General features: G+C 48.1%; 2 protein-coding genes across 3 annotated transcripts; one reads left to right on the plus strand and one right to left on the minus strand.

The window, feature by feature from the left end:
* The first annotated feature begins 127 nt into the window (after positions 1–127).
* Positions 128–2,798, plus strand: LOC128877656 (nucleolar protein 9). Its single transcript, XM_054125162.1, has one exon. It carries the CDS (start codon positions 243–245, stop codon positions 2,037–2,039), a length of 1,797 nt encoding a protein of 598 aa, XP_053981137.1. The 5' UTR covers positions 128–242; the 3' UTR covers positions 2,040–2,798.
* A 142-nt stretch (positions 2,799–2,940) lies between these two features.
* LOC128877655 (protein CBFA2T2) lies at positions 2,941–26,274 on the minus strand. Of its 2 annotated transcripts, none has more exons than XM_054125160.1 (8): positions 25,913–26,274; positions 16,711–17,095; positions 10,478–10,923; positions 9,608–9,754; positions 6,423–6,709; positions 4,327–4,970; positions 3,951–4,249; positions 2,941–3,780 (listed from the first exon to the last, which is right to left on the minus strand). In XM_054125160.1, exons 2-8 carry the CDS (start codon positions 17,072–17,074, stop codon positions 3,523–3,525), a joined length of 2,445 nt encoding a protein of 814 aa, XP_053981135.1. In that variant the 5' UTR covers positions 17,075–17,095; positions 25,913–26,274; the 3' UTR covers positions 2,941–3,522. The 2 variants fall into 2 exon arrangements, with proteins under 2 accessions (XP_053981135.1, XP_053981136.1); XM_054125161.1 differs by lacking the exon at positions 25,913–26,274 and adding an exon at positions 19,517–19,533.
* Positions 26,275–26,574: the final 300 nt, after the last annotated feature.

Consider the following 26,574-nt stretch of genomic DNA (forward strand, 5'->3'; position numbering starts at 1 on the left):
GTGTAAGTAGTTCCTGTTGTTGCTGCTAGATGGCGAATTGTTCTTTTTAGTGGCGCCATCGGCGGGGAAACGCCCAAGTTTGTAGTGAGAACAAACTTGACGGTTTTCCCACCGATGGCGCCAGTATAGTAACTATTATTACGCAGTACACGCGTGTACCGAAGTAAGGAGGTTATGTTCACTATGATACGTGTGGTGTTTGTACGTTCGTTCAATTGTTGATGAAATATTTACCTTAAGCAATGGCTAACGAGCATGGCAGTGATGAGAGAGGTAAGAAACGAAAGAAAAAACGTTCTCAAATGCAGATGGCGAAGAAATTCGCCAGGCAAAGGAATCATGGATCTCACGTTGATTCTGACACTTATCAGTACATGATACGTATTTTGGAGCTGATTAAAGGCGATTTTTCCCCCGAAGAAAAGTTAATATTCGTAAATAACGTGTACGAACAAACTGTTGGTCACGAGATCGAGTATGCTCAAAATCAGGTTGGCTCGAGGATACTGGACTCGTTTTTAAAATATGCGAACTTGGAAACGATTGAGAGATTAGTCGACGCTTTTGGCTCCTCCTTACGACCACTCAGCAGCGATAGATTCGCTAGCCATGTTTTACAAAGAATTGTAACAACCTGTGCGGACAGAGGAAATGAAGATATCACAGCAAAACCATCTCCAGAGGAAAGCACAGATGCTGTTATAGAGGTTAAGGAATCTGAAATCAAAGCTTACAATGATATTGTACTGAAACTAAGCAGATACTTTATAAATAACATAGAAGAGTTTGTGTTTGACACATACGCGAATCATCTTTTGAGGACTGTAATCGAATGTCTTGGTGGATTGATCAACAAACAGGATCACAGTGAGAAGAAAAAATCTGTGATTGTTCCTAGGCGACCAGTGATACAAGAATATAAGGACTTACTATTGCAAACCTGTAATAGATTATACAAATGGCCTCAGTTTATGGAGTTTGGTCAAGATGAACTTACATCTGGATTGTTGCAAAGTATTTTACATTCTCTGAAAGATATATATCCAGAGACTATGGAAATGTATATCAAAAGAGTTACTAGTGATTGTTTTAAACCTGGGAAGGACCAGCAGTTATCCAACATTTTTGAAGCAGAATGTTCTACTAGATTATTAGAAGCTTGTATAGCAGTAGCAGAATCCAAATCTCTGTATACAATTTATGAACAATTCTTTTCTGGTAACTTGAAACAACTGTCCTTGACTCAAAGTACAAACTATAGTGTGCAAAGGCTGTTGGACCACTGTACAGTAAAGGAAGATTTTGAGAAGATATTTGAAGAAATTTTGACCTGTTTTGAAGAAATTCTGAATAAGGGATTCACAGGAGTTATAGCTAGCTTGGCAAATGCTTGTTCAAGGCTACAAACCAAGCAGGGTGCATTCGTGAACCAGCTTTCAAAAGTACTTCATTGCGAAGCAAAAGAGAAAACCCATCTGCTCGCGGCATGTATAGCAACTCTGAAAACACAGGAACAGTTAGAAGAATTTCGCAAACAAGATAATTCCAAGTACGGCGTGAACTTGCATGGGAGCTTAACAGTCCAGGCTATTCTCAAATTCAATAAACCGATAAAAATCGTTAATTCCCTGTTGGAGACCGATCGAGAGGAATTATCGAGCTTGTTCAGTGACACTAAAGGCAGTCACATCGTGGATGCTTTTATGGATAGCAAATACATCGGTGAGAAAAGCAGGGAAAAACTCGCAAAGAAGTTGAAAGGATGCTGGGCACAATTGGCCGCCAGTACGCACGGCTCAAGAAGTTTAGAGAGAATATGGCAGTGGGCTCGTATCAATCAAAGGATCTCGATGATGGAAGAATTGGCCGCAGTTGGAGAATCTTTACGATCTACGAAATCTGGACAAATTATATACAATAAATTGAATGTCCCCCTCTTTGCAAGAAATAAGAAAGACTGGACGGACGCTCTTGGAAAAGAAGAAAAAACAAGAGCTCTCTTTGCTAATATAATCGGGGGACCGACCGAAAAAAAATGATTACACAACGATTTCTTTTTTAACATCGTTGTATTTATACTAGATAAATTTTAATCATCCCAAAGCCGGCGCTCGTGTAAAATAAAATGTAAAGGAGAAAAGAAACTGTTTATGCTCTTCCTTTAAGCGTTATGACATAGAATAATTATGTATTTCGTGAATTCATAAATACAATTTATGGAATCCATCATACATCCCTGCAACACAATGTAGCTAGGAAAACATACAATGATTCGTAATCTAGGTTTGAGCAAAGTTCCCTAACGCGTATGATCGATAAATTCGTTTTACCTCCCGACGATGACTAGACTTAAATGTACATATACGGTGGTTACATTACGACGCGTACAAAGTAAAAACTTGTATTAGCATTCGTTACATTGCTCGTTGCGATCATTAAATCTATCAATTGACTAGGAAAACGTCGATACACACCGTGTTTCTTTTTTTTTTTCCTACATCGTATATCGACACAAGTAAAAACTCAAGTGCGTCATGAAAAGAATCCTTGAAAGATTAACAAGATAATAAATTGCGTCCCTTTAGGATAGTCGGTTAAGGGTGTAAGCAGTTGGCGTGATTCTTAAATTTTCTTGAAAATCGAATGTATAGGAAAATCGTTTCTTTGGTCTTCGCGAAAAATGTGTAAGAAATGGAGAGAGCCTGTACTGATTTATCTTTTGTTCGTTAGTAATTTGATGTAACGAGTAAGCCACGAAAGAAGAGATACCGATAGTCAGCGCTATTCTTGTACTCGATGGTACATATTCGTTAAGATTATTGCTTAGTCGAACCCTCTACGATCCGGAATATTTTGAAAGGGTGCACATTTATATACGTACCGCGGTAATTTATTTCTACGTTTTCATTTCCATCAAGAAAAAAGTGCCATTTACGACATACATCATACTCTACTCTAAAGAAGAAATTCAACGAACGATGATACAGCGATCATAGAGGGTGCAATTTTGTTCTGTGTATCTAATATACTGTTTCCATTAGCGATCGGTAACAGAGAGCAGACGATTTGCTCGTGAATTTCGTGTCGAAGCGAGAGTCGACAAATCAAAATTTCTGCCTGACTGAAACTTTGTTTTATTTCTATTTTCAGCTGCTCCATTAATTTGCAAGGTCCATCGAGATAGAGAAGAGAGGTTCCACGGATGTTCCTTGTTGACGCGCTTCCATTATTCGTAAATCGTTAAATAGCGAAAACAATCCTGCTACTCGACGAGTAAAATCTTGCGTGTACTGCGACAGGGATATATCATTGATGTACTCGGTACGGATTTCGAGAAACTTCATTTTATACAGAGAAACACGAGGAAAGGCATTTCGAGGAAGAGGAAAGAAGTAGAGGGCGAAGAAGGTACGCAGAAGATGTATGACTCGAAAGAACGTTGATCGCGCGAACGGGTTAACGCGAATCGTATTGAATAGGTCTAGCGAATCGACGAACGAGATTATACTTGGCGTCGCGACGTCACTTCCCCTTGGACGCGCCGCTGGCCGCTATCGGCGCGGCCACGTCGACGTCCGCGTTCGTCGAGAGACTTCCCGCGGCGATTCTCGGCGGGCTACGCGAGGCGGATCTTCTCAGCTCACGTGGTGGAGGATTGTTGCACGTCGCGTGGTGTCCTCCGGCCTCCCAATCGCGATGCTGGCAAAAGGAACCGCAGTATCGCGCGATTCCGCAGCCACCGCACGTCTCCAGGGCGGGCCTACCGCAATTCCAGCAGGTCTGGAAGTCGGAATGGAAGGAGATACATGGATAACGATATCGAAGTAAACTTTGCGCACTCCTAGCTTTACAGTATCAGAAATATTTATTGGAATGTTGGAGAAATCGATACGTAGATAGGAATCATCTTCTGTACTACTTGAAGAGGAACTTAAATGACGAATACTCACGGATCCCGAGACGGTCTGCAGATGCGTGTCCTTCTCGTCCTCCGTGGTCGATGGTATCGAGTTCGAAGTAGTCGTGGGCGTCGCGACGGTCCTCGCGTTGGAGTCTACCGCGCTGGGATTGCCATGGACGCGGAGAAAGGGTCCCTGACGAAGGCCACCGTGATTCCTCTGCGACAAAGGAAGATCCAACAGTCGATGGACGCGGAGACGTTCGTTCGCCCTGGACTCGGCCACCGCGACTGCCACGGCCCTCTGGACTTCGGCCACGGCTGCCCTCTTCACCTCTAGCACGGCTTCTTCTGCAAGCAAACGGAACGGAAAATGACGAATCGTGAAACACTTTAAAACGTACGATAGAAGTGAAACGATGACTGACCGGCCTTCCTCTTCACCTCCGCGACCTTGTCCTCGGTCGCCCTGATAGTCTGAGCAACGATCTCACCAGACAATCGTTTCAGGCTACCCTCCCGATCCCCAGTGGAAGATTCCACCTGGGAACCATTCGTAGAGGATGGATTGTTGCTGGTAGCACTGTTGCTACCACCGTTACCATTCTGAGCTCCCCCAGCCGACGTGGACGCTGCCAAAGGCGCCGCGGCGGCTGGACTGGAACACCCGCGAGTCTGCAGAATGGCCAGAGCCCTCTTGGTCTTCTCGACCATCCCCAGAATGCAATTCAGCATCACGTGGATGTTCTTCCACTCGTCGTCGAGGCTACCGTTCTGCGTTTGAACGTGGCTCAGCTGTTGCTGCTGTTGTTGTTGGGCTAGATGGTGCGTGCCCGAGAACGCGTTTATCTGATTAATTTGCACGAGGCTAGGTGGTACCGGGCTGGGTCCGTGACCGTGGCGATGCCCGTGACCTTGCATCGATCCGCTCGACGAATGAAGCGGATGATACCAGCAATAAGACGAGGAGTTCTCGTTAGACGGCTGCTGCTGATGGTGGTGGCTCCAAGGGTTCGACGACCTCTTTCCATATACTGGCACGTCGTCGAGAAGAGCACCGTTCTCGTAATACCTGCGACATTTTAGAAGTCAGTGGGATACAAATTTGATATGCACGACATAAGACTGATCGATACGTGAGAGGCCGAAGATTTATAGAAGCCTATCTCTAGCGTATCTAAAAAATAAAAAAACACCGTAACTTTGCCGTCATTCGAGAAGAAAGCTTAATTTTTCTCCCAACAGTAACGTCCATTTCCATCCTTTGCGACTCGTCCAGCAAATTTTGCTCTCGATCAACGAGCGATCGATCGGCTGGGATCGTTTTACGTTCGCGTTAATCCTCTGCCACGGATTAGTCTGGTATCGCGGGCAAGGCGAGCGGGTGGGAGATTTTGTAATTTAGTTCGGACGTGCACGCGCTCGCTGAGCTACGCAAACAGCCAGGAGCGTCGAAGCGTAAGCCGAACGTGGGTCGTATTAGCGGGATGCCGATAGGTACTCGAGGCAAGTTTGCTGGTAGTCGAAGGGTAGAGAATAGAGAGAGAGAGAGGGGTCCAGGGAGAAGGACGGTCGGGGGTGTTCGAGAAAGGTGGTACCCCGATGATATATGGAAACGTCACCGGCAGACATATCGAGAGGAGGCCAGGAGCTGGCTTTGCCAGCGCGCGCGTCGCGTTTTGTCGCCTTCGAGCTCGCTTCGGCGCCCCTTTCCTTTCCGCGTGCACGCGCATATCATATTCTGACCGCAAATACCACCTCCTCCATTCCCAAGATGTTGTATCGCGAGCAGTGTCCCTTGGAGCATCTCGATACACCGTCGCTTCGTCGGCTCGCTTCATCAGGGGTCAAAGGACGCGCTCGATCTATCGGCGCAGACTTAATCCAGACCTATCCCGGACCTACCCGAGCTAAATTTGTCACCGTGGACGCACCGCGCGTCGACCGCGTCGTTTTAACGCCGTTCTCGGTGCTCGATCGCGATAAATATCGGCGAGAAGTGCAGGCTCGCGGCCAAGAATTTTTCAAAAACGGTTCGCGGCTTGGCAAATATACTAGGCACGCGTGTACGCGCAGGTGGGTGGCGTTCGCGCGTGAATTATCTTTATGGATGACCGAAGACTTCGCGCGGTCTTCTTTACGATTTACGACCCACTGTCACCGAGAAACGATGTTGGTAAATCTCGTGAATGAAAATTTATATTTCGAAGTCGTTTTTCCCTCGGGGGCTGTAGCTACGTTTGATTGTAGCTACGTTTGATTGTAGCTATGTTTGACTGTAGCTATGTTTGACTGTAGCTACGGTACAGGTTTAGCGATCCCGAGGTACCCGAGCTATAGGAGAACCAACATATGATTGTCAAGAGATACTGCAAATATTATGGCGCCACCCTCTCTCGATGTAACATCGCCATCGGACCCAACCAGCGATGTTACATGAAGCGACCATCGCACCGCAGGAGCGCGAAATCGTGAATCGAAGTGATGACGTGAAATTTTCGGACAGCATTACGGATTCACTCACGGAGTGTCGGAGGCGCGACGCTTCGGTGCGTGCGGCGCGGTGCTGGAATAATGGTGCAGACTGCCCGTGGCGTTGTTCGTGTGTTGAATAGCACCGACACCGGGATTAGAATTGGACCGCATGCCGTAATGAGCGGAGCACTGATTGCCGCCGTTTCCTATTCCGTTTCCACTTCCCAGCCCGTTGCCAGCCTGCTCTCCGAAGATCTCTACAGGCTCCCCCGCTGCCAGCAGCCCGACCGCCTCCAGGACCGCTGCTTCGTTCGAACGTAAGAATTGCGCGCAGTTCTGTCGACAGAAAGAAACTCTTATCACCTGTCGATCGATCAGCTTCAAAGCCTTGAAGACTGTGCGATAGTTGAAACTTTTTTGGAAGAAGATTGTTTGATTAGGTACTATATATACATTTATTTAAAATTTAACGCAGAAAGAAGGTCACCATTCAACGAATAAGTCCTGGAATTCCACGCAATCGAAGGTGTCGACCCTCGAGGGTGTCTTTCGACGATTTTCTCCACGTGGAATCATCCTAATCCTCATTTCTGCGCAATATAAATTCTCAATAGCTTCAAAATAAGACCAGCGCGTATACTTTATGAAGCTTCAGATTCATTCCAACCCCTGCTTCTCGATGCGTTTTACGCATCGTTTCCCCAGGACGTCGTAAAAGCAGTACGCATTCGTCGATGTCGACGGGCGACCGGTCAGCACGGCTGCTCCCAATCAGTTTCGATTTTTAATATTCGTTCGTCGGCTTCTTTACGGCTGGCACCACCTTTCGTCCAAACTTTCGAGCTCGCACCCTCGGCACCGAAGTCTGCCAGGGTGGGATTTATCGCTTCTAATTCAATATTGGAACCTTTCTCCGTCTCCTTTGCCCCCGCTATTGGCGGCGTTCTCGCGTTCCCAATTCGCAATTAACGATCATCGATCGGCGGTTCCACGAGACCCACACACTCGCCAGGGGTTAGGGAACCATTCGTTATTGTAAGGACGCGTGTCGATTTACGGATTCCTTCTAAAGCTGCGCACTTTCGGTGTGATCGATTTTCTCAAAATTGTATCGAGGGTTTAGAGGAAACAAGACAGGCGTCTTCGGAAATTCTTATACCGCTCGTTTAACTTTACGAAGTGTCCTGTCTTTGTAGCCAAGAACTTGCTCTACAATCGATACATTTCGATTGAACGCATCCTATCCATGAGGAAACTTCGCATAAATTGTTTTTAAATTTTCCTTGCGTTTTATTGAACATGTAAACAAAGAAGAACCGTGTTGCGCAGTGTCAATGAACCGTTTGGAAAAGCTCAGGACCTCTGATCCTCGCGTGAGACGCTCACCGTCGTCAAGGATCAGAGGCAGGAGGGAAGGTTGCGCCTGTGCGAAAGGAATTTGCCGTCGCCTCGGGTCTTTCGATCCTTCGCCGGTGGCTGCCTCGAGAAATGTAAATCGTTGCTATTAATTTGCAATTCGTTACCGTGCGACTCGCTCCTTCGTGCTTCTCGCGTGTTCTCCGTTCCCGTTTCTCCTTCACCCGTCGTCTGTGTTCCGTCTACTTTTTCTTTTCGCTCTCTTCAGAAGAACGGGCAACAGCTGGAGGCAGTCGCGTAACCGGAAGACTTCTATTAATTCCACCAGTCGTATTTTATTCTTTCCCGAGGAGGATTACGAACTCTTTTACGCGCCAAATGGGAAAATGAACTTGGATCCTTGCTTCCCGACGACAAGCTCGAATAGGTCTCTAATACCGTTCACTGCGTGATCTCTGTTCAGAAGTCAAAAATAATTTGAAACTTTCAGAGGGTTCGATCTTCGCTAACCACCTGTTTTAATTCGCAGGCGATGTGTTAAACGGTATTTCGCGAAGGAAGTGCATTCATGTGGTTCGAGGTATCCCAAGCGTATGCGTAAGAACACGAGGATGAAAACTGTGAACCGAACCGTGTTGGCGAGGCATGTACAGACTCGCAGGAATAAATAAGCCCGGTATCAGCGAGAACGCTTCAGTTTACAAGGATTACGCGCGGTTTTAACAAGCAGACAGCGGTGCACGCAACACCGGCTCGAGAACCAAAGTCGCGTAATGCGAATCCTGATTACGCGATGCCCAGGCTTTTCTTTAATCGTCTTAAACGTATATTACGTTTAGAGACCCTGCGTTTTCCATCATCTCTCCATTGTTGAATCGCAGACTTATTATCAAACAATCATGCGTTAACTCCTGTTGAATCCGACTAGTTAATTATAGTCTATTCTGCACGTAGTTTCTCTACATTTTACAAACTATTGTTGTGTACCAGCATTCGCTCCTTCGAATAGAAAGCCTGGAACGAATCGCGTTGCGAAACGTGCTAACGCGCTCCGGTCCCTTGGCCACGATGTAGATTAGAGTTCTATTACGCGCACGCTCGTTAAACTTCCTACAACGAAGACGGAAGAGAGGAAAACGCGTCCAGGAGTAGCGAGTAAAATCAACAGAGCTCGGGCTGACCGGCTGCCAGCCTGTTTTAATTTCCCAGGCTACTTCGCGATCGTGGGTGGGAGCACGCCAGCCTGTTTCACGACGAGATAGACGAACGAATCGAATGCAAAGCCGAACTTGAAAACCCGTGGCACGGAAATCCTCGTTATCATCGAATTTTCCTTCCCTTCTTTCCTGGCTGAACGTCATCTAAAACATTTCGTTCGAAGTCCCACTTTTTAGGACACGTTTAGCGCGGAGAAAATATTCGTTTGGTGTCGGTGGAGTGATTCTGAGACTTCTCTCGTGCAAACTCTATTAATTTATACCTCGTCCTTTATTCAATTATCGTGGCGCAACAATACATTACCATAATCGATCGAGAAGTTTTTAATTCGCAGAATAATACCACATCGAGTCTATAAAGAAACTGCGGATCGCGAGAGCAGAAGTGATATCCTTCCATCGTAGAGGGATCGATGTTTCACGAAATTCATGGCAAGGAAATTTAAAACGCGCCGACGAAGATGGCGACATATGCATGTATGAGTCGAGTGAATCGACTCCTGAATAATAAACGATTCTAATCCAACCGCGTTCCTGCTAGGAACTCACTGAATTGAGACACCCAGATACTTTCACCGAACAAACTGTCGTTACCTTCCAACGCTAACCAGACAAGACGTTTCTCTGTTGCAGATTCCCCCTGACAACGGCGTGCACTCACCTGGTTGCTGGCCCTGGCGGCATTGTTCAGGTCCCTCTGAAAGGAAGGCAGGGTGTGCTTCAGGTATGGTAACACGAAGCCTCTGAGGCGGTAGTTGGTAGCTTCCTGCAGCGCCGAGTGGAACTCCTCAGCGGTCCTGCTCCCGTTCTGCAACGACAACCGAGAGGATTCCGGTCGATTAACGTCCACGATCGTCGCTACCAGGTCGAAAAGTTATCCCGGTCTACGGGGGTTCGGTTTCCATCGAACAAGCACGAGCGCGATTTCGCGTTTGTCACGTGCCGCGATCGTTTTACGGTTAAGCACGGCTACCAGATGTCACGTTTCCTGGGACGCGTGCGAGTCTCGGTACGCGCGGTAACGTGACGCGTCCTGGACGGCGTAATTTGAATATCCCCGGCCCGTCGAACGATCCACGGTATTCTTCGTGCCGAGGAATCGTGACTCGTCTTTCTTGCCAAGAGGATATAGATTCAAGTTCCGAGTTGATCATAGTTACGAGTTGTATAATTTAGACGCGTTCGATAGCTTTTGATCTTCTAGTTCGAGACCTAGTTCGAAAGATAAGACATTCCAGCTTCTGCTATAGCTTCCAGGTAACAGGGCACGCGTAGAATCTATAGTAAAGGGTAGGAAAATGTACGTAAAAGTGCACTTTGCGTACCACGCGTACGTTAGTTATCGTTACCGCTAGAAGAATTTGCGACCTCGTGGGATCGTATAGTACCTGTTATCGGAATCTACGAGACGAGTCTGAGACCTGCAGGTGCGTGTGCTTTCAACTAAACGTGATAGATACGCGCGTGGTCTCCCGTTTGTCTATTATACTTAGAAAATTGCAGAGCCGAAAAGGAACTCGATGCAATTTACCAGGAGCGTGAGCACCAGGGTTCGCACGGTGTCCCCCGTATCCGGCGAGATGTTCGTAGCGAATTGCACGAGAGTGCCCAGCAATCTCTTGAACATGCCGTGACCCGCGAAAACACCAGCGATGCATCTGGTGCCGTTGGTGCCATTCGAGAGCGCGGGTACATCGTTCAGCTCTTCCGTTCTGCAGTTGGCAGGAGCCCCGGCGTTGCCGGAGCCAACTCCATCCTCGAACTCGGGCTTCAGGGAGTGCGAGGCCAAGGGACTATCGCTGTCGGAGGACACCGAGCAACCGGTTGTCCCTTTGTATTCCGATCGCGGATCATTGCTCTGCTTTTGTTGACCGCTCGACGCACCGGCAGCTACTCTTTGATGATGATGAGAGGACGGCGAGTGCACCTCCGGCTGGACCTCCTCCCGCGACGACTTTTCCCGCGTCGCAGAGCCCACTGCAATTAAATTCACGTGTGCTCACTTTCGTAACCGAATCGAGGTGATAAGGTCTCGCGCAAACTATCGCAATAAATTAGAGAAAGAAAGAGGAGACTCGTCGAAAACCTCCCACTTCTAGAGTCCGTATTTGAGAAATATTTGAGACAAAGACTCTCGCAACAGAATTGTGACTCAAACCCTTCTCCTAATTTCGGTTGTACTTGGCGACATTTCAATTGGATGTCCTCTGACGCGAAGCACGCGAGTGATCGATACGGTCGCGAGGAAAAAGCGCGCGGCCCGGAAGCGATTCGACGAAGAACCGAGGCATCGGGGTAAAAAACACGATTTATCTCGGCAAGAGTCGAAAGAGCGTTCAGCATAAAGGGACAACGTCGCCGCAAACGTCCTTTGTGCTCGGTACATCCGGGGAGCCGTCAACCACGGGGCACGTGAAACGGGCAGGCGAATCGGCCACTCGTTTACAAACACGCTGATAGCCCCCGCACACGAGCGCCAAGGCACAGATGCGCGTCGACTGTGTACTCTGTGCGTGGGTGCAGCGGATAACATGCAATTACGGGCCGTGTCATCCACCTTGTCTTGTTCCCATTCTGTGTTCCGCGCGTTATCTCGCGGAATGCCTCCGGCCCCGTGGCATGCGTGGCAAAACGCCGTCATAGAATATATATATATATATACATAAATATAGAATATATCTATATATACATTTGTGTGTGTATATATATATGTATATATATATATGCCGATAACGAAACGTTACACACAGGGAAGAATCGTTCTCGCGTCGTGACGAGACGCGTCGCGAAGCGCCAACTGACAGCCGTAGCCGCGCCTAGCCACAGCCTCATCCCGCGATTCGTGACGTTTCCTTTCATTTCACAGTTTAATCTCGATTTACGCGCGATTACCTACGTCTGCGAGTTTGCTTTGGCGATTAGACAACTCGTAGTACACGGATCTCGTTTGATCGAGATACCACCCCCGCCTTCGAGATTCATTTATCCCCGGATACAAGGCGCTGCGGTTATCCCTGTTTCTCTTTTAAATACAAGCACGCATGGGTCCTCGGAGCGTGAACTAGTTACAAAGTATGTCAAACATTGAGATACTATACAAAATTAATTAATTCGCATTCAACCCCGAATTTAAATTAAGGCCCTTATTCTTTTGCCTTTGAAGCGAAGGGCGTCGTATTTCGTTCCTCGCATCTCCATCGAGTACCATCGATCGATTCTTCCTCGATACTTCAACTACTCGTTTTCCCTCGCACGGTAGGAGGCTTACACGGCGGTCGTTAAAACGCGAACCTCGATTACTTCCTCGTTCGCGGATCCCTAGTTTTACGAACGACGCACCTGCACGCGTGGGCGTGCCTGGTGCGTAATCAAGCAGCTAATGGTATTCCATAAAGGCGCTCTCACACGTTGCACGTTATGATCGCGGAAAAAATCCATCAAACACAGCGCTTGTTAAAACGTAACGAGAGTGCGTGCCTTACATTGAACATTATTGCTGCTTGTTTTCTGTGCTTCTCGAAACACGCTGGGGAATGTCTCGACGACGTTTCGTTTATTTTGCTTTGTGTTTAACAGCCTTAATTTTGAGAACTACCCACGGTATTCGTTACGGAAGCATAGATATCGAAGCTCGATACCGTATACTTATGAATTCCATGCATTTCGATACTGTTCTCTTACAGTAGATTCCAAAACATCCTCTTATCGCTCGACGTCAAGGTCTACAGTAGTTGTAATCTCGAGGAACAACAACGTAATGAAATTTTCACTTTGAATAGGAATTTCAAAGAAGCCAGGTCGATTCGTCGGGCTCTCGACAGGTCGAAGGGCTGGGATTTCAACGTTGTGTACGTGTAAATTCGTAACGTAGATAAGCAGGAAGAGGGGGGGGGGGAAGAGGGAGGACGGCGCCACCGTGTCACTGCAACCTGACGCCGGTAGCCAGGAGGTAATTACCTGTACCTGAACTCACGGCAAACTAAATTACCTTAAACGCACCTTCTAACCCCAGCGATCGCGAATCCAGCTCGCAGTACCGCCTCGCCTAAACGCTTTAACGACGAAACAAATCCAATTCACAACCGTTTCCATAAATAAACAAAATTCAACGTCTAAAAATTCGTCGATGCACACGGCGGTTGAGTTCGGATTCGATTCGCGGTTGGGAGCTTAGAAAATGTACCTCAACTTAATTTCCTAAGCATATGGTTTCCTAAGCAAAGGGTTTTCGAAATTTCGAAGTTTTCGATTAGACTTTAGGGTTTTGTTATTAAAAAACAGGAGATCCTGAAGTTTCTTTTGGAACACCTGTGATTTCTATTTTTCCCCAATCGATCCTGATGCAGAAAGACATTTCGAATCGTCCATGAATGCTTCGATGGTCCCAGATTTGCTGGTTCCAGCAACGAATGCCAACTCTTGCACCTTTTCCTTTTTATTAGGCGCTGTATAAGCGTCTACGGGACGGACAGTGCTGACGGCATGATCGTTGTTGCTGCTGACGTTGCCAGTTTCTTCGTTTAGCCACCAGCGGTTCTTTGGTCCTCTTTCCGTGTCGCAAACTTTACGCGAATCGCTTTTATCGAGTTTCCACGTTACGCGGGAAGAGCTTAATTAAAATTTAGGGCCATCAAGTTTTTCTACGTCGCCTCCTGCTAATCGCAGATTTGCTCCACCTATCCGAATTTAGAAAATTACGAATTCTTCGCGAAAGATCCCAACGTTCCATTAATTTTCTCTGCCCCAAAAAATCTCTCGCCGCCCTTTCTCATGTATTTTTCCCTTGTTCTAGGAACGTTCGCCTACGAGTTCATCGAAAAGTTCGCGTTATTCGTGCACCGGTGCGAGTGCCGTAGCAGCTCGTGAATCGCGCGGAGCTCGCGGCTGTTTCGTCGCGCACCTGGAGCACACGCGGGGGCAACCTAGAGGCGGCTCGTTGTCTTCGCAGACGACGTTTCACGAAGAGAGATCGATAAAGCGCACGTGCTCCACTCGGCTGAGAGTCCCTGGGTGGAAGTAAGTACGCTGGGACTCAGCTGTCGCCTCCTAATTGCCGGGACAATGCAACAGATGGCTTTGATCGCAATCCCTTCCCAGCCATCTCCCCCCTCGCTTCCTTTTTCTCCTCCCTCGATGGCCCCTCTTACACTCTATTTTCTTCTATCCCTTTCGGTCCATTTCCTGATCGCCCTCCATTTTCCCTTTTTTTTTTTTTCTTTCCGCGCTCGCGGAGCTTTCGCTCTTCTCTTTCGACCTTTTACCTCCCTCGACCCCCTTTTTTCCACGGTTCTTTACGATTTCCGATCTCATTTCCGACCCCGCATTCTTCGACCTCCACTCTAGCGCGCAACAACATCGAACGATTAGACTGGATTATATCGTACCTTCGCTTTCTATAAAAAAACAAACTAGAATCCTTGTGACAGGGGGTCGCGCATACCACCGTGCTCGTCTCCTCCAATTTGGAAAGCGATAGCGGATAAAATTTCGTCGAGGGGATCGCGAGGGTGGCGTAGATGTCGCCAGGAGTCCAATCGGATTTGCCTGGGCGGAGAGTTTAATATCCCGAGCGGTCTAACGTAAGACCCATTTCTCGGAATTGCAGTCGCGAATCCTAATAAAGTTGACGGTGCTGGGGTGGAGGGGGAATACCCACCTTGGGGGATCGGTGGCGTTTAAAACTCGGCCGCGGGTAAATTGGAGGCGGTCGGAAAAGGAGAACGGATGTGCCTTCCCTCCCTCCCCCTCCCTCCGTCTCCCTTTCTCCCTGCACCGGGTAGAACTCGTTTTCGTTCTACGTCGTAAGCATATCCGAGAAGAAGAAGGTGCAGAAGCGAGGTAGCTGGTCGGTTAGGCGGAGAGAGGACGACTATCGCGAAATACCTCGAACGGCAACGTCGGGGATGCCGACGGTGTACCGGATATGATATCAGCCTCGAGCAGAATCCCGGTGGAAGTGTTGGACGTGCCTTATCGCGTCTGGTCCAGGCAGTCAGCCGCTGCACGAACCGACCTAACCAACACAACCGAGGCCAACCAACCAGCTTGACTGACTGCTCGCAGGAGTTTCGCCATCCCCTATGGAGCTGTTCTGCGATCGCATTTCGTGCCCGCGCGCTCACCCACGCAACCTGCACACGTGCTCTTCTCGCCACCCTCCTCTTCCAGCTATCCTCTTTTTCCCTTCGTCTCGATCCTCTCCTCTCGGTGTGACTCTCAGTCGCTCTTACCGGGCGTCGCGGCGTCGTAGATTCGGAGATCGAGCACGGGTCCGTTTTCGAGTGACTGCGTAAAGTCGTGGATTTTAATTTTACGCGCCCTGACAGGAAGGGCTAACGCATCTAGGGAGGTGCGAAGAGATTTGGCGAGATTTTAGGGGGCGAGGATTGGTTCGGGCGTGATTTCTGGTGGCTTGGAAACTCGTATAATACGATCGCAGTACTCTTTACAGCGGGCAGAAGTTGTAGCGAAATCTCAAACTTCGAATTTTTATTCTGGTCGTCCTTTTTCTCTTTCTCTCTTGCTCTTTTTCCGCGGCAACGTCGTGGATTGGAGTACAGAGTAAACGCAACGCGCAGAGGAGCCCGGTTTTCCAAAGAAACGCATGTGTCCGTGATGGCCTAACCATCTGTCCAAGCGGACCGTGGAGTTTCGTGGACAGAACCATCCGAGAAGCGTAAATTTTTTACGGTCTTCGACGAAATTCCGCTGAAAAATCCAAGACTCGCCACCGTCGTTACGAAATCGATGAAAGAAACACGGTTCGTGACGGTCCTCGGGAATTTTCTTCGCTTACGTTCACGGATTAAAAGTTGCAACGTAAAATTCTTCGAACGAAGTCGATGACGACGCGATATTTGACTAAACCAATTAACTGCGAAAGGAGGTCCAGGAAGGATTCGATCTCTCGCTAATTTCATCGAATGTTGTCGTACTCCGATATGACAACCGAAGCAGGAAGAGGTGGAAGAACTCCCCTCGAGAAGGCAAGTGACAGGAGGTCCTTCGAGTCGAGCCTGCCACTTGGTCACTCGAGGAATCTCGTTGCTAAAAGCGTCGAGACGCAAGATTTCCCAGCTCCTCCAGATCGACTCTTTCACCTGGCACAGCAACCTTCCGAGAACATCCAAGGACTTTTAACTATCCACGCGTTTTCCACGAAGGATGGACCGCTGTCGCGGTTCACGAGAACCGATCGATGGCCGCCACAGGCGATGACGGGGCTTTGACGAGAGAGGCGGGCTTTTTTCCTGAGCCGTTTCCAAGGTAGCTGCGGGCTCCAGCCCGTCTAGATAACCAGTTCGGTCTAAATGTACGATTCGGACGAGAGCGTACCCGCGGACTGGGTATACGGGTACCCCTATGCAATATTCCAAACTAATGCGCGACGTACCCACAGCTAAACCCGACACATACTCTCGTTGCTTTTCCCTTTTCCTGCTCGAACTTTTCTTCCACTCGTCGCCCCCGCGCGAAAATCGCCGGAATTATTCCGATACCGTCAATTTCTCACGAAATTGCAGCTTTAGGAGAATTTACAATAATAAGGGATTCCGCGATAACGACGATCTCTCCCTCATTTTCATCTGAAACACATTCGCATAAATCCGAAGCGTTAACGCTTCCGTGCCTGAAACAGTCAAATGTAGTCTACCCTTGGTACCTAAGAACAGCAAACCTACGTGTGTTTTCATGCAACATTCGTGTGGAAGTGTGAACGGTAATGGTGTTGATAGATAAAAAAAAAAAAAAATAGTAACGCACCCTTGGCCTTGGCCTTGAGATCGAGATCGACGGGGAAGGGCTCTGCGTTGGCGGTGACGGTGACGGTGACGGAGGAGGCTGGCGTCGACGGATGGCAGACAATAGCGGCGGTTGCGGGGGAGGTGTTGGGTACTGTGGTCGTCGAAGGGGTGGCGGCCACGCTCGACACCCCGTTGCTATTGCTATCGCTATTGGTGACGGTGGTCGCGATGCTCGTGCTCGAGGCGGTCACCGTTGCGATGGTCGCGGTTCCCGTCGACGTTGTCGACGACGACTGCTGATAACCGCAGCATTCTTTCGTCTCTTCCTTTACCTTGACCTTGTGGAGGATCGTCGTGGTCGCTACTCCACCCTCCACTTTCATGCTCGTACGCCAACTTCTTGCCTGTTCAACACATTCGATCCATAGAGATTCCCCATTGTCTAGCTCAGGGGGTCGTGAGGGAGGAGGGGGTGGGAGCAAACGCGTCTGTGGGAAGTCTGCGAGCGCTCCCTAACTTCCAGACTAACCCAGTCATCCGCAGGTGCAATTAGGGCGAATCGAAAGACTTTTCGTTAATTGTCTTCCATCTTCGTACGTTCTTTTTCAACGAATGTTTAAACTAAATCAAAATATTCACGTCTACATATACCATCCTGTAGGCCTCGAATTACTTTTTCCCTTGATTTTTTTAACAAGAAACGTTACGATTAAGGGCACAAAAGAACCAATTGAAACGAAATACCATCACTCTCCAAGACTCCTCCCTTCCGGCACAAAAATCTCTCAAGGCACATCTGCAGTGGCCCTTCGTCAGACAAGGGAAGCACTGTCTGGTCCAGGAGAGGAGCCCAACGATAAAAAGAGTCGATGGATCGTCAATGTCGTCGAATACGCGGGCGACTAATAACGTCGAAAGCATATGCACGTCATCCCAGGATCACGATTCTCATATTTGATCGATTCACCGCACCGTGGTCGCGTATTTCGTCTACGTGCTCGACGACGAGCACCCCACCGTGCATACCGATGACTGATTTTAATGGAACGACCGAGCGGCAGTTTTACAAACCAACAAGGATCCCATCGCGATTCCGCGACTCGCTCTGAATACCCAAATAACTGGACGTTTTCGAGCGATTCCGATCGCCGCGGCTCGGTCTGGAATAAATAAATATCGGCGAATGCTTTAACGTGCACGTCAAATGCGCGAGATTAACGATTCGAACGTCGAGCAAGCAGACCGACGCGACGCGTAAGTACAGGTGGCGCACCGGAATTACGAATAAACTTTTGAAAATAATCGAAAATAAACGAATTTCACGATCGAACTGAGCGTCATTAGGAAGAAGGAAGTCAAAGGGACCGGCTGATACTTTAGGATGGTGGAGTAATTAAATTGCAAGGAAGATACATGCGACTTAGCTCATTTAATGTACATACATAGATTAACAAGGTATCCTTGTATTTTATTTTGAACAACAATTGGTACTTGGTTTAATTTATTTGTAACGTAGTACTTCAGTCCGGAAATGATTTATTGCTACGATGCTTCGATCCCAAAGTGTTTCAATATCAAAATGCAAAAATGTCAATGCCACGAGTGTACCCGGAAAAATCGTTTGTCATTTTTGGATCCCGATGGCAACCGAGGAATATCCAACGGGAAGCGATACGAGCGAGATTACGGAAAAGGGAATTAAATGGAACGAAAGCGGAAAGTAATCTTCAAGATCCACGTGGCGCGCAGCTCCTGCTGGCGGAATTTTATTTTATTGACGCGCAGCCCTGGCAGCAGGCTGCCTTCGGTGCCACATGGTCTCGTTATTAACGTGAAATGCAAACGAGCCCTTCGTTTCGTCCAAGGAACGGCCCTCTGGACGGACGGCTAGCTATAATTTTTACTAGCAAAATTGCATCGCCAAATGCCGCCGTATTTTAACGTCCCGATAAATGCGTGCTCGAAATCCTTTCACCGTGAAACTTGGAAAAACGTCGTTCGCTATACAGGCTGGCCCAAACGAAAGGGAAGCAAAAATAGATCAAGAACACGGAATACATTTTTTTATACGGTGCTCCGTCTACGAGATAGTCGTCGTTAAATCTGTTTGGGGCAAAAATTTGTTCTATAGTTTTTAATTAGATCTCGACGAAGAAACAACTCCCTCGTCGATCGTTTCACTCGTCGTAGGACACCCTGTATTCGCTGGAGCGCAATGGCAGTCGGCTCGACGAACAATAAATAAACAGGTACGCGGATTGCCTCGAGCGTAAAACTTTTACGGCGTATAATTTCATTTAAATTAACGGGACAACCGGCCGAACCGTTTTAACGTCCGTTTTGTTCAACTTTTTAGACGTCGAAGAAAAGTAATCATCCGGATTAATTTTCGTTAAACGGCAGCCAAGAGGACAGGCTGGAGATTTGCGATTCGAGTATCATTTTACGTCCGAAACGGTCACAGGCAACGATGAGACCAACATCGTATCGATACCAGTTAATGTTATATTATAGTTGACATTTTATAGTTGACATTTTATAGTTGACAAACTTTTCAAAAATTGACTTTCGGTGCTAAGTCAGGAAATTTGTTGTTTTTACAAGGAGTTAGAGCTCTCTAAAAAATTCCCATTGCTGTCACATTGTTCCACGATGCTGAATCGAAATTATTACAGAGAAGCGACGCCCTTTCGACTTCGTTCGCGCGACAAAGCGGAAACGCGGGAACAATTTCTGGTCGTGTAACGTCCTTTCACACGGCGACGCCCGTCCACTATCGGCCATCAATCAATCTCCGCGCGAAACGATAAAAACGTCACACTTACACGCGCTTTTACACAGGACGCGACACCGTGGCTGATCCCGCGACCCGTCGGGAAACAATTCGCCCATCGTCGACTGACAGCCTTTATTATAACAGATGGCTGCAATAATTTTAATCGCCGTCACGGCCCATCTCCTTCTGTTGTTACAGATGTCTGCAATTTTCCGCGACCCGATTGTCGCAAGTGTTACGAGCCTCGTTACATGCGCGTACTACCTACGAGGACTGATGCGATCAGGCGTCGACGATACCCAGGCGATTCGATACCAAATCTTCGAGATCCAAGTGCCTCGATCACGAAATGCTTCGATCCTGACAATTGTTTAATGCTTCGACCTTAAATCCTTCGATCTTAAATCCTTCGATCCTTGTACCACATAAGAGATTTCAAAGAACATCAAATCCAAGAGCAAGGAAACTCATTGAAAATCGCGATACAGGCGATCGATCGGAGCTCCTCGAGAAGAAGAGGCGACGAGCCATTCCGGGGCTTTCAATTCCTGCGGGGGACGACGGCAGACGCGCGTCTGCGGCAATTCGTTAAGACGCTTAGTTAAGCAAACAAGAGCGGAGTTGTCGGAAAACGATATACGTGCCACGGCTGAAAATCCACGGCTCTCCGTGGCTGGTAATTGCGCGCAGCTGTGTTGCGCGCACGGATATAAACGCGACCTCACGTACGCGGTTTTTTCGGATCGAACCAGGGGGATCCCCTTCACGAAGGCTTGACGAAGTTTCCGTGTTGGCGTTCTTGCCACGGAACGTCTACGAAGACCAAATACCGTCCAGGAAGACCAGAACACCTCCTGTGAGTTTACCATCCTGCTAGTAACTATGAAGGAATAGAGGGGGAATTGGGGCCCTTCAAATTGCGAGATGACGCTTCGATACTGAATCGAATGGGCCCCAAAGAACTTCAATACTAAACGCTTCGATTTCAAGATGCTTCAATGCCAAGGCTTCAACATCCAACTCAGACCTGAGCACTATCACCTCGCTTCGATTTCAAAATGCTTTAATACCAAGACTCTCCGATGTCACAACGCTTCAAACACCCAAATCTAAACCCCACCACCACCTTACCTTCGACCGTCATGCTACCATCGAAACATCATCCCCCCGTATCATTGCATCTCCACAAGGCAGCGTTCGCTAAACAACACCCACGACGAACCAGGAAGAATTCTCGAGGCCGCCTCCTTGGAGCTGACGCCCAGGGACACTCGAGTGTCCGAGGATCGTCCGAAGGAGGAACCTCTGGGCGACAAAAAAGCTGCGAGTAGGTATGGATCGATCGCTGGGTCACGTTTTGAAAGAAACGGCTTCACCATCGTGGCAGACTGTGCTTATGTTTATACATATGTCCTGCACATGGTACGCTGGCCGTCGGAGAGGAGGTCGCGGGGGCGGAGACGCGACTTCCAATATTAGAACGACCAGGCGAGAGACAGCCAGCCAGGCAAGCCAACCGGGCAACCAGACCAGATGTCTGCCGTACTGACTACGTACGTTTAGCTTGCTTTCATTACAAAAATGTCACGCACAGCCACCGTGTGTCTTCTTGCTCGCACCGGCCTTTGATGATGCGCCCAGCCTCTCTGTCCCTCCTCGCCCCCCCCCTTGCCACCGCATAATGGAGGAATCGCCGCAAACGACCGGTCCAGAGTCCAGGTCCCGTCATCGAGAACGCACCGCGACCTGGAGGAACCCCCCGTGTCATCGCGGTTGAAATTCATCGCTGGGAAATTGAACCTCGGTTGAAATCCATCGCTCGATGATCCCCACAGAGGATTGTTTACTCGAGACCAGAAGTGGAAAGCCTAGTTACGAGTTGGAAAAATGGTAATCCGACAGTGACGCGTCGATATTACCATCGACAGTGTTCTACGTTGCCATTAGAGTGAACTGTTTTATCGATAGGGTGTCCTACGTTGCCATTAGAACGAAACGTCTTGTCGATAGAGTGGCCTATGTTGCCAGCAGAACGGCCAGCTTTACCGAATCTTGCCAACAGAGTATCCTCCACGGCTGACAGGTTAATCTACCTTACCAGACAGGTATCCCGTTCGGAACCTTCCAACTGATACCACCGCAACTACTCTCGCGCGCGCGAAACTCGTGACACACTAGGCAACGGTAGGTCATAGGTGAAAACGTCCATCAGCCACAGGAATAACTGTACCAAAGCAGTTGGTTACAAAGATTTAACCCAATTTCATTACGAAAGTGTCACGACCAGACCTGGCCGTGTTTAGACCGGCATTTGACGTTTTTCTCGTTACGCGTGGCCGCGTAGCGAATTTTACAGAGTGACGTAACGGAGAAAAACAATGAAAAATTGCGGTTCAACGTCGAAAATAAAGCGTGTCTGCAAGAGGCAGTGCTCTGCAATGCGTGAATCGAGGATGATCGAATTCTTGACCGTGATGCGTTTCGTTGATTAAGTGCGACTCCAAGGACGCGAAGTTTCATCGAAAATGGGATTACAAAGCGCATCGAGGATGTAGCATTCGAGTAATTAAGCATCCAAATAAAAAAGGTGCTTCCGCGCCCTCAAAATTGGGGCGAGAGCTTTTAGAAACACCCCGTACAAGCCCGTATAACCGGTTACAATCGGTACATTGTTGCGCGCTTAATTTTCCACCCCTCTGCTCGAAGCATACATAATGTCGGGCAATTTTGGTTTCGTAGCTGTCATTGACGCCTCGTGGTATCGCCATAAATGCGTTTTCGCGGTTTTCCCAATAGTTTCCACCTCGATCACCTCGCACGCGACAATTCTCGATTCATCGAACGTTCGCGTGGGGCGAACCAAATCGAACGTAAAAGGAATTGATTGCTCGCCAAAAGAAAAGCTTTCCTGGACCATTCGACTTTGGCAAAAATGAAGTCTGTGCCTTTATCAGTTTATAACGCTCTCGCGGGATACCTTGTATAATAAGTTTGACGACCCAACAGCGAAAACTGATAGTCGTTTCGTTCAGAAAACGTGGCGTTCGCACAGGTGCCCAGACGTTTAACGGGAGTCTGGTCAACCGCGTGTCCGACAGTTTTCGCCGACACTGATGAATCGGATGCACCGTAAGCACACCTGCGTACGCCGTTCGATGTCTCCAGTTAGATTGAACGTCGATCGATCGCTTCCCTGTTCCAGCATGTTGCTGAACAGTCGCTCTAGTCATTTCTGTGCTCAACAATTAGAAGTCTAACGCGAAAACGTCCCTCGGATCTACTTTCAAACACGCGAAGAACATCAATCCGGGTAGCTGCACCTAGAAAGTCGTGACATTGATCGATGACGCCTGCCTCCAAGACCCTGTTATCAAACTTGCGTGGATCTTACAATTATACGTAGACCATGAAGGCTCATCAAAAGATCGAGGATAGTTCAGAATCTACCTAAGAAACGACTAATGATATGATTAACGATATGATGCATCGATATCACAGTAGAGTTTTACGTTGCCATCGGAACGAACTATTTCATCGAAATTATACATCATCGAGATACATTGCCAGCAGAACAGTCGCTGACTGTAAGAGATGAGAGAACAGCCAACTATCGAGGATTTCTTCGCGATACGACTATGGCAACGGTTTCGCCAGAGGTGGTCGCGGATGAGGAGGAGGGAGAGCCTCCCAATCGCGAGTCTCGATTCTCTTTGAAGCAGGGAAGCTGCCCGCAACACCTGACTGACTCGTTGGACGCACGTATGGCAGGTTGGAGCAGACAGGCTAGGCGGAGAGCAGAGGCCAGGTCCGAGGGAGCGAGAAGGAAAGATTAATAATATAGAAAAGCCAAAGCCACGCCACTCTCCAACAAGCTTTCCTCTGCCTCTCTTCTGTTGCCAACAGTTAATCGATATAATACTTGGGCACAGCGGGGCCAACGGTGGTGCGTGTCTTGCGCTTCTACGTATGCACGCACACATTACCCCTTCCTCGTATCGGATGGGAGCACGTTTTCGCGTATCGGGTCAGGACCTGGCACGCATTAACGGCTACTTTACCTTCGACACCCACGATTAGGGAACGAGACTCCCTAGATAGCCTGGGTCACGGCTGGCACCTCGTGGATAAACTATCGGAGGATCTTCAAGTACTGGATATTCAGATCTCATAAAAAAATGGTCGAACGAGCTTCGACCCTCCTAGTGTCATCGTTATTACAACGACTCTAACGTACCCTAGTAACAAGCCCCTGTCGCAATTAATAATCGTCGCGACGTACTCGTTCGCTGGAACCACGTTCGCCTCGCTCGATCAGCTTCGATGATCTCGCGGTCTCTGGCGTCATCCCTCGATCCGTTCAGGGAGCGCGGTGATTTTCGCGCGGAAAGAATGGCGAATTCGTAGAAAGGTATTATTTTATCCCCGTCTGGTACCACCTGCTGTTTTCTCACACTTTCGGAGCTCGCGAAGGTTTTAGAGCGTTGCGAGCCAATATTTGCGCCAATAGCCAGCGGACTAATATTTGCGCACGCCGTTCGATGTAAACGAAGCCGACAACCATTTTGAAAATGTCGAATCGCCAACGCGAAAATTGCTCGCGCCGGACTTATTTCGAGAATAGAAATTGGCGAGCCGAAATTTCGTGGCGTCCTGTTCGCGCCACTTCCGAGTAAGGCAGTCGCAATTAATTTAGACACTTACACTCGTTCGATTGGTATGACCGTTTCTTATTTGTTCGGGTAACCGTTAATGTTGTTGGGTTCGATAATTAATTATTATTTCAAAATGCGGGATACTGCTCGTCGTGCAGTTTTGTGGCGATTCTGCAAATTCAAAATTTTAATTAACTCGTTCGCCGCTACGGAGATGTAAAGCGTTTTGCCTTGGGCTTAATACAGATGTGTATTTAATACAGATGTGTATTATTCTATACAATTTCCGTTCCCCGTTTGTAATTATTCGTCACTGAAAAGACTACGAGTTCATTCCTCGACCAATTGCAACCAATCCAAACTTGTACCACAAACTACGAGGTATTTCTCAGTTGACTGAATGGGTTAAAAAATGTCAGACGATATACTTGAAGTATTAATGCTTGAAGTAGCACGGGTCAGAGTTGACCCAGCCGGTTGAAGAGCAAAGTGGATAGCGAGCGATGGGGGTGGCAAGAGGCGCGAGTATCCTGACGCTTCGTTGGTGGTTAATCGCGACGAACGGTACCTTTCCGTAGAACCGATTATTGGCAAACATCGTGCGAAAGGATGCACCTGACGGTTTTCGTACTTCGGTCCTTATCTCCCTGCTCCTTGGAGGAAAACTCGAGTTTCCTCGAGCGGGCGTTCAGTTGCTTGGCTGTCTGTCTGTCGGCGGTTCTCTCTCCCTTTCCGTTTGGCACACGTGCGCCTTCGGCACAAACGCCCATCCATCTCCGCGACGAAACCTCTTCTCTGCTACAGGTCATCGACAGAGATGGACGAACTTCCCATCTGGATGACAAAATCTCGAGCAGCGAATGGATAAACAAATGGCGCCGTCACGGACTCCACTACGAACTTTATATCTGATGGGACTTTGGATTTATATCTTTTTGGAAGTATTACTAATTGACAAAGTTTTCACGGTAAAAACGAGTCCGAACACGACGTCGTTCCAACTGTTTTTAAATAGAAGTTAAACGAAATCAAGTTTCTGCAATCTACCCATCTCTGTCGACTGCCTCGTCTCAATCGACCAGGATAACGTTACTCGAATACGAGCCATGAACATTATTCGCGTCGATCGAGGCGTCGAAGTGTCACCTGCGATACTTCGTCTATCCCGTATCGTATCGATTCAGACGTGGAATGTGTCAACATTTCGGTATCAGGCGCTCCGCGACACGTTCTAACGTCGTCGAGAAAGGTCAGAGTTCGTGAACGCGCACGATCTGCCGTTCCGGATGCTGCAGGTTGCTGTTTGTAAAATAGCTGACTCGGGGAAAGGGAACCTTCGTTTTCTTTCAGGCTCCAGAAACAGAAGGTCTGTTAAGTATCGTGCTCGATGCATACAGATCTTGAACAATTTATGATAACCGATAATTGAAATTTAAACATATATTTCATAGTAGTTATCGAAGTCAAAATATCCTATACTTGTGTTTATTTGAATTTATCCTACTTACTGGTCATTACTCCGGAGCAACCGAAACACAAAGTAGTTTTGGAGAACTCCAAACAAACAATATCGATACACTTTTAAACAATCTGCAAATAACTTCTCTCGTGAAACCACTGCTAACGCTCGAAATACAGGAATACAAAGATGCTCGGCATTAATTTTCCAAAAGCAAGAGACATTTCGTTATCGAATTTAATCGTTACATCTACCGATTAACTGATACCGAGTTAAGTGATGCATCGGTTGGAACAGTTCTATAAAAATAAATGGGAAAAGAGGAAGTTCCTACCTCCTGGCTGAGCGATGGTCCTCGAGTCAGTTTGCCGCGCGAAAAAAATCCAAAGGGGCCAGAAGACGGGACGAAGACGGGACCTCTCGATCGGATCGATACGTCACGGAAGGATCTAGCAGAACTGTCGCGATCCACGAGCAACGACGCGCGTCATGATGCATTCGCGTTGCACTCGGATGTCCTCGATCACTCGCCAGGGAACAGTGCTCGAACATCCGATCGAAAACGATCTAAACGATCGATTCCCGTCGATCGACGATGCTGAAATCGATCGATATGAAATTAAGGAATCGAAGAATACAGTAGGGGCACAGCACGCGCGACACGAATAAACGCGAGGCACGGACGGCTGTCGCCAGCCGACTGAACGACTCGTCGACGAACAGGAAGAACGATGCCAGCCGGTGGAGGACGAGAGGTGGTGGTTTGCAACCTCCACTACGCAACCTCTGCTCGCTACGAACCTGCACCGGTAATCCTTTCATCCACCCCAGCACCGAAACAACGATAGGCGACGTTCCTGGCTTTTATCGAAAATTCTGACCATTTTCGAGCGAATAATCTTATATAATAACTGTTACCACTAAGATGGGGTGATAGTTTCAGGCTTCTCTGCCACCTGTTCCTTCATCCACCATCGTCGTCGTGTCAGTGCATCG

This window comes from Hylaeus volcanicus, chromosome 5, assembly GCF_026283585.1.
Source record: "Hylaeus volcanicus isolate JK05 chromosome 5, UHH_iyHylVolc1.0_haploid, whole genome shotgun sequence".
Lineage (NCBI taxonomy): Eukaryota > Metazoa > Arthropoda > Insecta > Hymenoptera > Colletidae > Hylaeus > Hylaeus volcanicus.

Coding starts and splice junctions, on each gene's coding strand:
- LOC128877656 (XM_054125162.1), top strand. CDS start 243: ATGGCTAACGAGCATGGCAGTGATGAGAGAGGTAAGAAACGAAAGAAA.
- LOC128877655 (XM_054125160.1), bottom strand. CDS start 17,074: ATGAAAGTGGAGGGTGGAGTAGCGACCACGACGATCCTCCACAAGGTC. Junction 6,710..9,607: donor CCGCCAGGGCCAGCAACCAG/GTGAGTGCACGC, acceptor TTCTGTCGACAG/AACTGCGCGCAATTCTTACG. Junction 3,781..3,950: donor TGCAGACCGTCTCGGGATCC/GTGAGTATTCGT, acceptor TCCGACTTCCAG/ACCTGCTGGAATTGCGGTAG.